General features: G+C 38.7%; 1 protein-coding gene across 2 annotated transcripts in view; it reads right to left on the bottom strand.

Annotated features, from left to right (window-relative positions):
* LOC105222684 (prominin-2) overlaps positions 1–1,086 on the bottom strand; it is a 28,957-nt gene extending 27,871 nt beyond the window's left edge. For both annotated transcript variants that reach the window (XM_049453913.1, XM_049453914.1), the window contains exon 1: positions 728–1,086. In XM_049453913.1, coding sequence (XP_049309870.1) covers positions 728–917 — 190 coding nt within the window. In that variant the 5' untranslated portion in view covers positions 918–1,086. The remainder of the gene's footprint in view (positions 1–727) is intronic.
* Between the last annotated feature and the right edge of the window lie 15,312 nt (positions 1,087–16,398).

Raw genomic sequence — 16,398 nt, 5'->3', positions numbered from 1 at the left:
CAGGGCCAACGTTGACTACGTCATATCGTCAGAATGTATGAAACACTTCAGCTCTGAGAGTATTCGACGCAGTATCCGCCGGTAGAAGCAGTGAAAAACGAAGACCTCAACTCCGTTGGAAAGACCAGGTGGCGAAGGACTTGGCTTCGCTTGGAATTTCCAATTGGCGCCACATAGCGAGAAGAAGAAGAAAAGACAGTCACGCTGTTGTTTACTCGGCTAATACTGTGTATAAGCGGTGTCTATACCAGTAAAGAAGAAGAAGAAATGAGCTTCAGATGTTAATATAACCAGATGACTCGAATTACGGCAGTAAGAGGCCGACAATATTCAACTCTAGTACGATTCACTGGTGGCTGGACCCGTTGAAAATGAAATCCGCCATTAAGGAGCATATAATAAGTACGCTGACTTTAAACCAAGTCCAATCTCCAATCCAAGAAGTCTTACAAATATCGCACCAATGCTTAATTTCCTCTGACTTTAAAGTTGAGCTCATGCATACAAATATTTCATATATCTTAATCACAATTTCCCTTAAAGATTATCAATCATACATATATACATAACATACCTTAAATTCTTAGTTTTTCATTTCCCTCATACCATATATGTTGGTGCATACATACCTCACACGTTCACTCATATTTTCGCACCATTTCCATCATCATTCACTTCCTGCAATCACACATGCACACACACACACACCGCCTACGTATAAACTTACCGAGTGGCAGTTCCGTTGGCGTGATAAGCGATAAAAACTCACTGACGTAGGTAAAGGCGACCGGACCCGGTGTGATATCCATACTCGGTATGCTGTATGTAAAATATGTTGATGTTGCTGGTGTTGTTGTTGCGGATGGCAGTGTTATGTTGCTATGTAATATATTATTATTGTAGTTATGTAGATCCATACTGGCTGCCGCTGTGACTCATTGAGCGTGTGAGGATTCGTTAAATTGGTGTGCTGCTGCCGAGCAGCTCTGTGGCGTTCTTTTGCAACTCGCTTGGACCAAGTTGGACCCGTTTGCTATATGTTGCTATTTCAAAATACTGTTATTGTAGTTGGAGTCGGTACTTTTGCTCGACACACTATTGTAACTATACTTGTTGTTGTTATTTAATACTTTCCCCTGCCGCTTTTATGCTTTCTATCGGCTGGCTGGACGTGTTTAACACGCGTTTATGAATTCCTTTGTGTGTGTGTGTTAAGTTGCATAGGTGTGTGCCGGCCAGTCGCTTTTATGGTGTTCTCTGTGTGGAGAAGGTATAAAGTAAATTGAATTTGACTGGACACCTTGTGAATAAAATGCACATTAAGTGAAGTGAATTGAGCTCGCATGGAATACTTTTATAGAGGGGGGTGGTCAAATAAAAGTAGGAATTTATGAAAGAAGTTGTCAGAGAGAGAGTGAATGATGGAGAAAGTGAGGAGCATAGATAACTTGATTATAATGCGATTAGTTTTGGTATGATTTCACTTAGGAATGAAGGAATACAGGAGTGATTTTTTATTGAAGCAAGTAATTAGTCTCAAATTTAATGACTAAGAAAAAATGAAAGGTTTGTACAAAAGGTATTCGAAAGTAGCAGTTGATCTATTACTTTCAACCTCTTGTCGTTTTTACCCACTATGACAGTAGAGCGGCAATACCAGCCTTGAACTCTCTGTCGCGCGCGAGCATGGTGTATGGTTGCCTAACCTCACTTTCGACGGCATCGAGTTAGGTTAGGCTAATGCTAGTTTGTGTATCAGGATATAGCGGAGTTGCAGAACACTGTAAAATTGATTTTTGCTTATTACAAAAAATGGATCGAAGAATCTTTATACAATTTTGTGTGAAAAGCAAAGTTAAGCGCACGGACGCATTACGAATGTTGAATGTGGCATATGGTGAAGCTGCCTTGGACAAAAGCAATGTCCACCGATGGTACAAAATGTTCTCAGACGATCAAAAAGTTGTGACTTTTGCACCATAATAACGCTTCTGCTCTCGCTTCTTTGCTTGTGTGCGAATATTTGGCCAAAACCAACACTTTTATGGTACCATATTCCCCAGACCTGACCCCCTGTTACTTTTTTGTTTCCAAAACTGAAGCGGCCCAACACAGACCCATTATTGAGGTACCATTACATTCATAAAAACACTATTTGGGGATTTATATGTACAGAGCAAATCATTGGTCCATATTCCTCCAAAAATTAAGACTACCATAATGTTACAATCAATTCAATTCAAAAAGAAAGGAAACTTTTCGTGCACGCAGTTAACACCGCTGGACTAATTTTTGTGGAAACTGATGACTTGGAACAGAGTATGCGGCACGTTATTGGCGACATACTGTTCCAAATGCTGCAAAAAGAGGTCGACAATTGGGCTTCTCGGCTAGGATTTATTCAAGCCAGCCGCGGAGGTCATTTGCCCAAAATCATTTTTAAAACATAATGGCAAGCCCTTATCTTTAAATTAAAACTACATTTTGGGTCATAATTTAAATTTTTATTTATTATATCGAGAAACGTTGTGGTTAGACTGCTTTTAGTTTCACTAGCACTCATAGAGGAAATCTAAACATTTTCTTTCTTCTGCCTAATGTTATACCATATACTTTATTATAACAGGCCCAGGTGGTAATCTGGATTTCGCGTTGTATAGGTGCAAACGGGTTATGATAGTAAGATAAGCTAAGATAAGATTTCGAAAGAGATTACTAACATTAGTTCATAGACAGTTTTGTGATTGTTTGAGTACGTACCAAAGAGGAACACCAACAGAGAGAAAATACAGTTTTGTTGAGAAAGGCGAAAGCGCAAGCTAGGCGGATATGTTCTTATTACCCTGAAGCTTAAAATTGCCCAAAAAACTGTCTGAAACCATTTTAATAAATCGGGATACAAAAAGAAGCTCGACATATGGGTGTCAGACGATTTAACGCAAAAAGAACTTATGTATCGGAATTCCTTCTCCGAATTTCTACTGAATCGCAGCAAAAATGATAAATTTTAGAAGCGGATAGTAACTGGTTGTGAAAAGTAAGTCACTTAGGCCTTGTCAATGATAACAGGTTAAGCCGATCCGCGATGAACCAGCACAAGTAGCCAAACGAGGCTGAGATTGACAGTGAAGACATACTATGTCAAGGCCCGGTCACACATATGTATCTAAAGTGAATCGAAAGAATTGCTGGAGCTTCTTTCGCTTCAAGAGTAGAGATAGAAATCGACTGTCTCAGTTTTTGACGACAGGAACGAAGGTTTCTATGAGAGTGGTCTTATGAAATTACCAGCAAGATCGCAACAAATTATCGAACCGAACTGAGTATAACTTAAATGTTGAATAAACTTTACATTTCATGCTAAAATAAGAGATTTCTTGGGAGTAAAATACTTTATAGAACCAAGTATTTGAGGGGATAGGGTCAACATAATCAGCCTACTGAGCGTACTATTCGTAACGTAATCATTCATCTTAGGACCCAAAATTCATTATTCGAAAATATTCCACCCAATAGATGAGCGCGCAGTGAAGAAAATATAACAACCATAGCTGAGAGTGAACATAAAGACTTGAAAAGTTTCAAGAAGATCCGACGTTTTCGAGCCTAATTTTGTTCGGATTTGGGACGAAGAGGAAACTGAAGAGATTCAAGAGCTGCCATTTCATCCAGAAAAAACAATGTTTGGTGTGATTTGTGAGCCGGTGGTATCATCGCTCCATATTTCTTCAATATTGGGATGTTATCACGTTGTGATAACCGACTATTTGATGCCTGAAGTTGAATCTCGTGATCTCGGTAATGTTTGGTTTCAACAAGATGGTGCCACTTCCCACACATCGCTCCAACCAATGGATTTATTGTGGGATCAATTCAGTGAGTAGATAGTTCACGTTTTGGGCCGGTTAATTGGACATCAGGTTCATGAGATATTATACCGTTAGACTATTTCCAGTGGGGATATGTAAAGTTTAAAGTCTATGCGGAGAATCCTACTTTCCCACAATTCAGGCCTTGAAGCAAAACAGTAAGTGTGTCAGTCGCCAGTTACCAGTCGGAATGCTCCAACGAGTGATCGAAAATGGGACTCAACGGATGGACTATCTGCGACGTAGCTGCGGTCAACTTTTGAAAAAGATAATTTTCAGAAAATAATTGCCAAGGAATGTTCTTTCAAATGATAATTAACATTTCCCAATAAAATTGAAGTTTCTGTGTAGGAAAACCTCGAAATTGGTTACGCTTGAAGATGTTTTTCAGTGTTTTGTAGTGTAAGGCTAAAAGGGGATAAAGTTGGATTACCTTCCTGTAAGACGCAATGTAAGAATTTCTGTCTCTTTGATGAACTTTACGGAGGATGGACTTTACGGAGAATGGTGTAATGTGTAGAAGTTCACGCAAGTAAGGAATGTGCTCTGAGCGCCTTGGGAGTGGCCAAACCGATTATTTTACACATGGCTCAAGCAGCTTACGATTCCCGGTCTTTGACTAAGTATTCTCTGGGTAGCTAGAAAATATCCTTTTGAAGGCGAAATATCCCCTTTATAGGGTTGTGCGCTGAGTTTGGCACCCGCCACGAAAAAAACACGACCAAGAAAAATAATTAAACAGCCTTGGATGAGTGACCCCCCTTTTAATGACTATCCCTGATAAACTTTGATAAACTTTACATCGTACAAAACGGTAATTGGTAACAAAAGTTTGAATGTTTTGTTTAGATTCATGTAATTCGCTGCTAAAAACCTCCAATATCTGAAAATAATCTTCCTTCAGGAAAATTTAGTTCTTACAGAAAGCGATCTTTAAAACACGGCGTATTGGTCAACAACACAAATTGAGAAAAAAAAAATCTAATTGTACTAATTGTTGCACACACTGTTGCTGTTACCATCCTTGAAATTCGCCTTGAATTAGTTTCTGCTTATTTTGCCAACTAATTTCATTACAAACGTGCTCGGCGTCTCTAGCCGCCACCGCTACTTTCGGTCACCATTCGGTTAGCTTTTCGTAAGAGGCAATTTTTTTCGCTTACTGAAGTGGAAATACGATTTTCCCATACTTTCCTGCTCTCCCCACAAGCAATAGAGCGCACAAGTTATTGCCGAACATTACTTTCGAGAGTTTTTTTTTTTCATTTTACGAAAGGTAGCCACTTTCACTTTCTGCGCAAGAAATGAAAAAAAAAATTGAAAAAAAGGCAGAAGATTGTTTTATGTACATGTATGTGGTTGTGTATGTTTTGTTGGCGCGTGCACATACATACACATACACACATTTGCTCTTTAAAGCTTTCTGCATTGTTTTGCGGCATTGTTTTTATTCCAGCGCTGAGCCCAAGCGTCGCTTGGAAGCCATAGAAGCGCCGAACGTAGACTGTATTTACATTCTGACTACACAGACACACACATACACCTATAAAAACAGGCATAGGTAAATATGCTTGTTTTCGTTTTGCCTTCGCTACTATAATGTCTGTGCCTTTGGGCGGCAAAGCGCAGCAAAAAATGTGAAAAAAATGGCAAAGAAATTGCAAAAAATAGCACAAACCAATAAATAGTATTTTTACGCTCGTAAGTGGGTCATTAAAATTTCATTGAAATCGTGTGCGCACATGCTCACACATACATACTATTTACAAACATAGTCTTTCTCAGGCATATGCATGTGTTTGTGTGTGTTTGGTGCGCCCCTAACGGTATCGAAATGCATGAGTGCATATTTCAAGGCGCTGAAGACCGCTATATATGCTCAGTGGTTTCTTTTAACAGTGCTTATATTTGTTCGGTGTGTGTGTGTGATTTTTCCCAAGGATATTCACGTACATACCAAATGGAGCTATTAAAGTAGCTTAAGTGCCTTGGAAGGATGCAATTTGTAGGCTAAGTGCATTTACTTAGATTTGCTGGCGAAAATCAGACAAAGTGCAACAAGATAATAATATTTAGTGCAATATTTCTGCCATTATTTTATCTCTTATGTTTATTCTTTCTATCTTACGGTTTTCTTAAATTAGATTTAATCTTTCAGGTTAAGAGAGAATTCGAGTTGCGAATGGAATCTTAGAAGATCTGGATCTGGATTTGGATTATTGAGAAGATTTGTAGGAGAGGCACAGTGAGCTACTTTACGTACGTGACAACTTAGGAGGAAGGTTGGATACAAGTATTATCAGCCACTTTTTCTCAGCTCGAGCTTCAGACTTTCTTCTATGGCAGGATTTTTTAAGCCGAGGTTATTACCATTAAAGAAGCGGTAGACTAACTGCTCCGAAGTCTAGTCATGAGTTATCTAACCGTGCATTCAAGATTAGTTAGGGAATGTCCAATCTCGTTATCAATAGCATCGAGTCGTATTGTGATTAGACAAGTATAGGTACCAGGTCACAGCGAAATCGCAGGTAACTGTAAGCTGATGTGATGGTAAGGAAAGGAACCCTAGCCCCAATATCAGTAAAAAGGGAATACGACGGTGGTTCTATCTTCGTGAAAAATCTACTACTGACTAGCTTTTCAGGAGTTTGGCCAGCGCTAAGCTGCCATCTGTTCTTCTGATATTGAAAGATTCTTTGACTTAAAAAAACCACAAGCGATCCAGTGAGCTTTTTGCCTGCAGTAAGGCTAGTCTCTCCCTAGTTGTGGGGGATCTAATAGGCCATTGCCTTGTCGGCCTCGAAGCTCTAAGGTTGAGAATTTTACCGGACGTCAGCTACCGAAACTGTTTGGATGAAGATCGTCTTAACACTTTTTTCTTAATAGTCCCTCATTTGTAATATGAAGTCCTAAGCACTTGAAACTCAGCTATCCCATCGAACTGGTGGGAATAATTCAACTTTTTGGATTACACAATTAAACTTAAGAACATGTTTCCACGCGGTGTTATGAATATAATTCACACGCTAGCTGACATATTCAGTTTAAGGTCTGCTATAATAGCAAAAATAGAAGTCAGGTCCTTGATCAACTTTTTTTAATTTTCACACCACAGATGTCCCTCTTTATCAAACTGGAGTTTTATAGGGTGAACAAAACTATTATACTCTGTAGCAACATGTTGCGTGAGCATATTAGAACTTAGAAGCTGTCATAGTTGGAATATGTAGATGTTTAATTAAGAAGGAGTTTTACTCTACTCTGTGCTACGGAATTTAGTTGAACTTGCCAAAAATCCAAAGTACTGGATATGATGGACTCGTTCGAAATCGTTTTGTGTCAAAGAAAAGTAAAATTTATGAGTTATAATTCATTCAGCTTCTGCAAAAGTGTTTCCCTCGAAGATGGGCTTTCAGTTCTCTTATGTTATCTTGTTTCAAGCTCTTCCTACTCAGTTAATTCGACAACACGGTATGCCCAACTAAGATCTAGCGGTCCTTGCTAGCATACCTTCGAAAGGGATGTGGTGTACAAGAAGCCGCTGTAGCGCAGGGGATGACTGAAGGTTGATGGAAGTTTCTAGTTTCGGAAACTATACATCAATATCAGTTTCAGGCTTTCATCCACTATGATAGTAGAGCGGCAATAGTCTAGAACTCTCTCTCGCGCTCGAGGGACGTGAAGAATTGCCTGTTATCACTATCAACGTCAACGAGTTAGTTCTGGATAAGACCAACTTGTGTAGTTAGTGAGAAATGGCACCTCAATCACGTCATCGTTGGCGTGAGAATGGGTCGGAGTTTCGCTGTCCTCTTGCTGGTTACTAGTTTCCAGTTGGGCACTTATTGTTCGAAGTGCGGTTGTAGAATACTTATGATTAATTGAAAATTGATGAAAACTGGCGGTTTTTTTTTAACTCAGCTAGGTTTTCCAATATGAAATGATTATAACTAGTCATTATTCAATTGGTACCCACGCGTTAGCTTTTATGTCAGCTTTAGAAGCTAGAAGAAAGGGTTCAGAGGCTCACAGCGATGTGCATAACGGGAACAATATAAGAACAACTCCCTCGGGGGCTCTTAAACTGGTTCTAAACCTGCCATTATGGACCTTAGTCGGCTGCAGGAGAATTTACATATAGAACCTTAAGTCATTGATTGGTGGGTAATGGCGGTTTGGCAAACACTGACTATATGATGCCACTTTTAACTGAGAAAGAAGGTTCAAAGCAAACAAAGAAAAAGATTGCTGGCGTAAAAGTGTATTATCTGCGCGCAACACTCTAAACATTCATACGGATGGCTCGAAAATGGACAATGGAGTTGGAGCGGGTATATACTGTTCGGAGTTAGGATTAAGACAGCTTTTTAAGTTGCCGGACCAGCTGAGGTTTTTGCTATTGTGAAAGCCGCGGAGTTGGCCTCTGCAGATAATTTCAGAGTAAAAATCTACGACACGGTCAAGCAGCAATCAAAGCAGTAACCTCGTATCATATATTCAGAAAGGTCTTGGGAAGCAGGGCAGTAGTTTAAATTGTTGCCATAAGCAAGAAACTTCATTTCTACTGCGTGCCAGACCACAAAGCCTTCAAGGGAAATTAAATATTGGACGAGATTGCCAAGAATGGTTCACAGCTAACATCCGATAACGTGAACAACATTGGGAAACCCTTGCATTGTCTGTACGACGATCTGGACAGAAGCATGGGAAAGAAAATCGAAACTTGATGGAACGAGCTACCTGTTTGCAAAACAGAAAAAGTCATGAGCAAAATGGTAGATCGGAAGTACACAAAATTCCTATTGGCACTTAATAGAAGAGACTGTAGAAACATGAACGGAATACTAACTAGTCACTGTCTGGTGGCGACACACGCCCACAGAATGAAGCTAACAGATCGCGAAGACTGCAGGAAATGTTTAGAGCAAGGCACTAGGGAAACAATGTAGCCGCTCTTGTGCACACACATCTGGGGTCCTCACGGTATAATACACTGGAGGAGGTATCGATAGTAACGTCACAGAGTCTGTTAAAATTCGCAACAAGCGCAGGCATCTTCAATGATGACTACTCCTCATGGAGTCCTCAGTAATTGAACTCTATCTGACATCACAAAGTATCAAAACTGGTCTATACGCCAGATAATCTACCAGATTAACTTAACCTAAGTTTTCTTGAGTAGCTTTTCTGTCTGACACATTACTACGAAATCATCTTGGTAACCTTTGAGTCGATTCATTCTGACTAAGGTATTTCGTAAGGTATTCTATTGCTCACTTTTGCCAGGTTTTGGCGAAGCCTATAACGGTTCTTGTGATCCAAAGCGAAAATGAATGAATTAACATCAAAATAATTATTTTTACGAGGGCTGCTATATATATTTCTGGCCTAGGTGCAATCTGACATTTCCATTGGAAAGTTTGACATTTTTTAGCATAACATCACTCAGAACGTTTTGTCATTTAATCGTGAATTGTTTTATTTACAGGGAATTAAAAAATTCATCTCGGCCAAAAAATGGAATTAACTCGTAAACATTTTCGTGCGATCATTTTTCACAACTTTTGACGTAGATTATCACGACAAGAGTGCATCGATGAACTAAAATCTTTGTATGGCTATGAACCACCATCCTATAGCACTGTGAAAAACTGGTACAACGAATTCAATCGTGGCCGACGCTCGCTCAAAGACGAGTTCCGTGAAAGTCGTCCAAAAACAGCCGTTGTGCTAGAAAACATCGATGCCGTACGTGAACTGATAATGCAAGACCATCATATAACATACCTTCAGATAGAGGCATGCCTATGCATTTCTCTCACCAGCATACATTCGATATTGCATGAACACCTGGCCGTAAAAAAGGTTTGATTCGTTGGATCCCGCACAATTTGACAATCGCTCAAAAAAAGGCTCGTGTGGATTGGTGTAAAGAAATGCTGAAAAAATACGATCGCGGTGCTTCAAAAGACGTTTATAAGATCGTCACAGGTGACGAATCATGGATCTATGCGTATGAGCCCGAAACAAAACAGCAATCGACCGTGTGGGTCTTCCAAGACGAGCCAAATCCAACGAAAGTTGTTCGTGGAAGAAGCACTTCGAAGCAACAAGAGAAGACGAATCATTGTGCACCATGACAATGCGAGCTCTCACACAAAAACAAGAAAACCATTTTCGTTGATAAATATTCCTATTTTCATTATTAGGCCAGAAATATATATAGCAGCCCTCGTATATCCTGAACAGAGTATAATTAGTTTGTCACGAAGTTTGTAACACCCAAAAGGAAGCGTCGGAGACCCTATAAAGTATATATGTATATAAATTATCAGTATGTTGAGCTGAGTCGATTTAGCCATATCCATCTGTTTGTCTGTCCGTCTGTATATATACGAACTAATCCCTCAGTTTTTAAGATATCGTTTTGAAATTTTGCAAACGTCATTTTCTCTTCAAGAAGCTGCTCATTTGTCGGAACTATAACATATAGCTGCCATACAAACTAAACGATCGGAATCAAATTCTTGTATGGAAAACTTTTGCATTTGACAAGATATATTCACAAAATTCGGTATAGATTATTGCTATGGCAAAAATGTAATCTCCGAAGAAATTGTTCAGATCGTTTAACTATAGCATATAGCTGCCACATATACTGAACACATAGTTACTCAAAGATATGCACCTGTGAAGGGTATATTTGCTTCGGTGCAGCCGAAGTTAACGTTTTTTCTTGTTTTCGCTATAAATGTGTTTCCTGGGATAATTTAAATGAATAGATAGGGATCAACAGTGCGTATGAGTAACATGTGCTTTATTAAGAACTTAGCTTTAATATTAAAAGAAGGGTTTTAAAATTGAAAAAGATAAAATGAGCCTCTAGTGGGTCATTAACATTTTTTAAAATTTATTTTATACTTTCCTTTCGTAGCACTGCACTATTTTAAAATGAAATTTTTACATATAAATATATATATTATATTTTTTCCATGCGACAACTTATTTTTGAAAGATTTTTCACATTAATAAACACTTCAATGGTATCCGGCCGTTAGCGCCAGCTCTCAATCAGTTCACTTGAGCACTGGTATTTATTTTTAGATTTATGCGCACACTAGCTATCTCACTTTATGGCAGTCGTCAGCACACGCATGCCACCTTAGCAGTGTATTGACATGTCGTTTATGTGATTTGCACAAATATTCAACGATTATGTAACACAGGCAATGAGTGATGAAAGAAAATCGATTTGAAAAATGTAATACATTTTCAGCAAATTTTTTTTGTGTTCAAATTTTCAGCAAATTTTTTTATTTAGAAAAGTCAATAATTGCCCGAATTTCTCGAAATAGTTTACAGATCGCACACTTTTTGCTAAATACAATTAATTAAAATTTTTTATTGAAATGAAAAATGCAATTTTCTTAACAAAATTCAATAAAGTTTTCACTTTTGCACTTTTGAACCCCTTCAAAGCTTACAGGCTGCGCAATTTATGGAGTTTCGTTTGACTTTTCGGCACTTTTGTATCAATCCAATCATAATCTTCAATATAATAAGAACATATTTTATTTTTTTCACTACCAACTATTTAATTAGTGTCTTATTTTTCATCATTATTCCGCGCTTTCACAAGAGAAACGTTCTAACACCGCCAGAAGGCACACCGCAACTGAAAGAGAAACTAATTGTTGCAACAAAAAGTCGTCGGTGAAAACATAGAAATTCTTTATTTGGAATGGCAGTGTAAGCGTGGATTTAAGCCAACGCTTGGAAGCCGGAAGACGCGTGAAAGCGCACTTACGAAAAGTGTGTTGAGTTGGCGCTTAAGCATGGTCAGAGTGACCGGTAAATTCCAAGCGCCAAATGTGGCGTCTCCATGTATTTACTTTGTACGGCTTTCTTGGAATTGTGGAAGCTAATGACTTGGGGATTCAAGCCGGTTAGTAGACATAAACAAATTATACAAAAGTGGTGAGTTGTGTGGTGAATCTGTTGTCTAGAGCTTGAGATTGATACAAAATTCTTAATGATGACAAGCTTTATAAGCACTACTTAAGAGAAGTAAATAAATGCGATTTGCAATCCTAGGATGATTTTAAGAACCAAACCGCTAAGCTGTAGATCGTTTAATTCTCATCTGAAAGTCTCCAATTTTATAGTTTAGTATTTTATAGGTCTCATCAAAATCCAAATTTTTGTTTAAACTTCATATCATTAAAATAGTTCGTTTCCTGGTCTAGAAAATACCTAAACTTCTGAATGTTCGCCTGCTCGGCTTAGATAATGATTATATTAGTGTAGATAACTGATCAAAGATCGCCGTGGATACCATATGTAGTCATTTGTGAGGCCATTGAAAAGAAGAATTCCTGTTTTCGAACTTATAAAGTAGGAAACCGCTTAGTAGCCAATACAATTTGCACAAGCGTTTAATTTCCATTAACTAGCTCGGTGGATTGTCTGAAAGTATGAGCTCCCAAGTGTTTAAGTGTTGGTATCCCAAACACGGGGTAGTCAAGAAGGAAGTGCTGAGTTGTTGCCATCTCATATTCTTCCATAAAGCTTCTACAGATGACGCAGCCCAGCTATGTAGTAGTAGAACACAAGAGGACACGCAGGACCATATCCATTCCATCACATCCCACTCATCAGCTTTACATTTTCCTGCGATTCTGCTGTGGTCTGGCACCCATAACAGTCTTACTTAAAGACACTCGATGCTATTGACAGCGAGGTTAGGCATTCTTTGACCAGGCCTGAATGCACTGTTAATGAGTTCAAGGCTAGTATCGGCGCTCTGCTAAACCTACTGCTACTTTAATGGCTGCAACCTCGGCCTGGAAGACACAGCAATCATCGAAGTCTGAAACTGGACTTCATAGAGAGCTCCTGACAGTAAAGCCCTCCACCAAACTTCCCACTAGCCTTTGACCCACTCGTGCCCCTCTCCTCAAACGGCTTACCACCCACACCTCCCACGCCGGTATATGAGTAGAGAAGGAGCCGTCAGAGCTCGGTTTGGCGACTTCATGATCCAAGTTATCCGGTATGAAGTCAAAGTGAATAAGGTGTTCAGACACGTGTGTTTTTAGAAACCCAGAGACTGAATCAGATTCTGATTGCCAAACCTTCCGGCGCTCTCCACGGGCAATATGTGCAAGGCTGCCATAAAAACTGATCGATCCATTTGAAGTTCTTTTATGCAAAACGTTTCTTTTCCACAGAATACCTTCACGAAGAAGCATAAATTTTTGTCAAAGCTTAGATTAGGTTAGGTTAAGAGGTTGAATTTAACAGAGATCTCATTTGGACAGCTTAGACAGCCAGTACGTTGTGGTACTTAAAAATTCCTATATAATAGAACCCTTACAAACCGACAAAGCTCATTGAGCCTATCACAAATTTTTTGAAACGCGTGTTGGTAGTTTCGGCTATGTCTTCTAATTCGCCGAAGATATGACTGCCGTGATGAGCTAAACAATAAAAAAAAGCAAGTGGTTGGATGTTTCGGCTTCAATTTCCATCATACCAGCTAAGCATGCTATTGGGTCTAATAATAAATGCAATTCGGTGTTAGTTCGACCTTCCCAAGCGACATGGCTTTTCTCTATGGGCACTTGAAAAGTTTCAAGAAGATCTGACGTTTTCGAGCCAAACTTTATTGAGCGCTGAGGCCTATTTCTGGCTCAATGGGTATGTAAACAAGCAAAATTGCCATCTTTGGGACGAAGAGCAACCTGAAGAGATTCAAGAGCTGTCGTTTAATTCAGAAAAAAACGACAATAAAAAATTAATTAAATAATGAACTATTCTGCCAATAATCCTTTTTAGGGCCCTAAAGTACAGCCTAAGCCAAGTCATTATTACTTTTTCAATTTAATAATTTTTCATTCTGGATGTGATATCTCATTAAATCTATTCAGCATATCAATAATAATGTCAGTTGAAATTGTTTATGTTAATTGATTTGAAAGCCAATGGAAATATTGAAATTTTTCACCAACTTTTTGAAGTTGAAATTTAAATCAACATTCTAATCAGCGGCAAATAGAGAACGGCAGCCACCAATTAGCGCCACAATGTGCTATAAATTTATAATACCGTTATGCCGGTGTCAGCACACGATAATCGCGCGTTAATCACGCTTAATTAAATGATTTTAGGAGAGCAATTATTCACAAATAAATCAGTGATAACTGAAAGAATGCATAAACGGTGGCAATTAAATGGATCAGCAAATAAAATAGACGAACATAATTGGTGCGGCAGCATTCTATTTCAACCAGTGTTATTTACAGATGTTCAGGGAACTCAAAAAGAGGAAGCATCAGCTACTAAAATTACTAAAATTGCTAGAATTTCAAATTTATGCTAGAGTTGAGGCAAATTAAAAGCACGAAGTGAGAATCAACAAAAAATTTTATTCATTTTATTTATTTTTTTTATTCGTATTCAATGAAAATATGTAAATCATGATAGAAATAAAAATCATTGTAATAATTACCCGACAACATAACCTCATTTTTATATAATCAAACATTCCAACACATAGTAAAAGTATACAAAGTTTACATAGATTTGTATGCGTGAACGCCCACGCCATCGCTCAGCCGGCGAGTTCATGGTGCATCCGATGTCAATGCGCTTAATTCTGGTCAACAGTTACAGTTATTATTTACGCAGAGCTCGGCTTAGCACTCGGTGGCAGGCAACTCAGCAGGGAGTCAAACTTCAATATTTTCTTTCACGCGCATTTTTGTTGTGTTCGCATTGCTATCTGTATGTCTGTCTGTCATAGCCGTTGTGCATCCACCTTATTATGGCGTAAATACCGTTAAATGCTGGATTTAGCGAAACGTAAATAAGCCGCTTGCACACAACAACAATATGTGAGTCAATCAACTGTAAATTGTTAACTCAACAATGCGCTTTGGTCCATTGACCTAGACAGGCGCGTGGTGATTTTCGATATGCCCGTTTGTTTTTGTTTACTTTAAGTGTATTTGGGTAAGATTGATGAGCAGTAAAAAGTGCTTTAAATTTTACACCAGTAAATTAGTGGCACCTTACAAAAATGAAGATTCTAAGCTTCCATGGAGTTTCTAGAAGTATAAATATTATTATTTAGTAAGAACTAAACTTCAAGTCAAGTCAAGTTTTGGAAAATTGATAAAAAAATAACTTTCTGGGTTCCGATATTATCAAAAAATGAATCCATAAATGAACTCCCAACTTCAAAAGACGCTAGAAAAGACGAAAATTTATTGAAACCAAATGATAGATCTCGAGTTTCAATTTCAAGCATCAAATAGTCGGTTATCATGATGCGACAACGGTCACCATTGACGATTACCTTCTCACCGTCAATCGGTGTCTGTCCTCTCTAGAAATAGCAACAAGTTGCTTCAACACCAGACTCGGTAGGGTGCTTAGATTTATTGGAAACTGTAAATCAAATGAGTTAGACAAAGAAGACACCCTTGCGTCGCTCATATTGGAATACGAACGAGGTGCGTTCTAGTTCCGTTGTCCGACGACCGGCTTCCATGCGATTGCCTCATTCTTTAGATCTGGAGCAGAACGCAGGAGTTTTTATTGCGTTTTTGGCTTTAAATTAGGTTACTATTGTGGCTCTTCTTCTTCTTCCACAATTCTGGCCTTTTTCAACGCATGTTCTCACGCAAACGTCGCAAAACGGCCAAATAGGACTTCTTATTGAGCGTCAGTCTCTCTCGTACAAATTCATGATGCATCATACCACGAATAACGAAAAAATAAGCATCAATTTGATTTTTCAGCGGCTTTGGTGTGATTTTTTTGGTTTCAGCTCGCGTTTTCTTCCATTCCGATGATTGTTGGCTTATTTGCATGTCAAATTCATCAAGTCAGGCCCTATCGGCAGTTATAATGATCTCCATGAATGTGGCATTAGAATTCGCACGATCGAATGAACATTTTTTGAGGTAAATTCTGACTTTTCCAGACGAGTCGAGCAAGAAAGCTTTTCATATTCAAAATATTCACCAAAATCATTCGAACGGACTCGCGAGAGATTTTGAGCTCTCTTGTAATATCTCTAACACTTGCCTGACGATTTTTAAGCACCTTCACTTATTATAATATTTTCATCAGTTGAAGTGGTCGAAGATCGTCCAAAACGAGGCATGTCTTCAACGATCTACTGACCATCTTTGAAAGCTTTGTACCACTCGTAGGCATGTGTTTTTGATAAAACTGATTCACCATAAGCCTTTTCCAACATTCGAAATTAGGTTGATAAGCAGCCCCAAAGATGCACCTTTATTCCATGTTTTAGGGTCCGCTGAACAAGACTATTGGTGGAAGTTGGCCCGGCTTGAGTGAGGACAGAACGTGCCCACATAGAACATTCATCACTAAAAATGACATTCTCAAAATCTCTATCAATATTCTCATGCGCCCAAGCGAGTCGCTTTCTTGTCACAAACTTTTCAGTCAACAGAGGCTTCTTCATTTTGTTGCTCCATTTCAGATCATGAGTATG

The sequence above is a fragment of the Bactrocera dorsalis genome, chromosome 3, assembly GCF_023373825.1.
Source record: "Bactrocera dorsalis isolate Fly_Bdor chromosome 3, ASM2337382v1, whole genome shotgun sequence".
In the NCBI taxonomy this organism is placed as follows: domain Eukaryota; kingdom Metazoa; phylum Arthropoda; class Insecta; order Diptera; family Tephritidae; genus Bactrocera; species Bactrocera dorsalis.
This window is presented reverse-complemented; position numbering and strand designations above follow the sequence as displayed.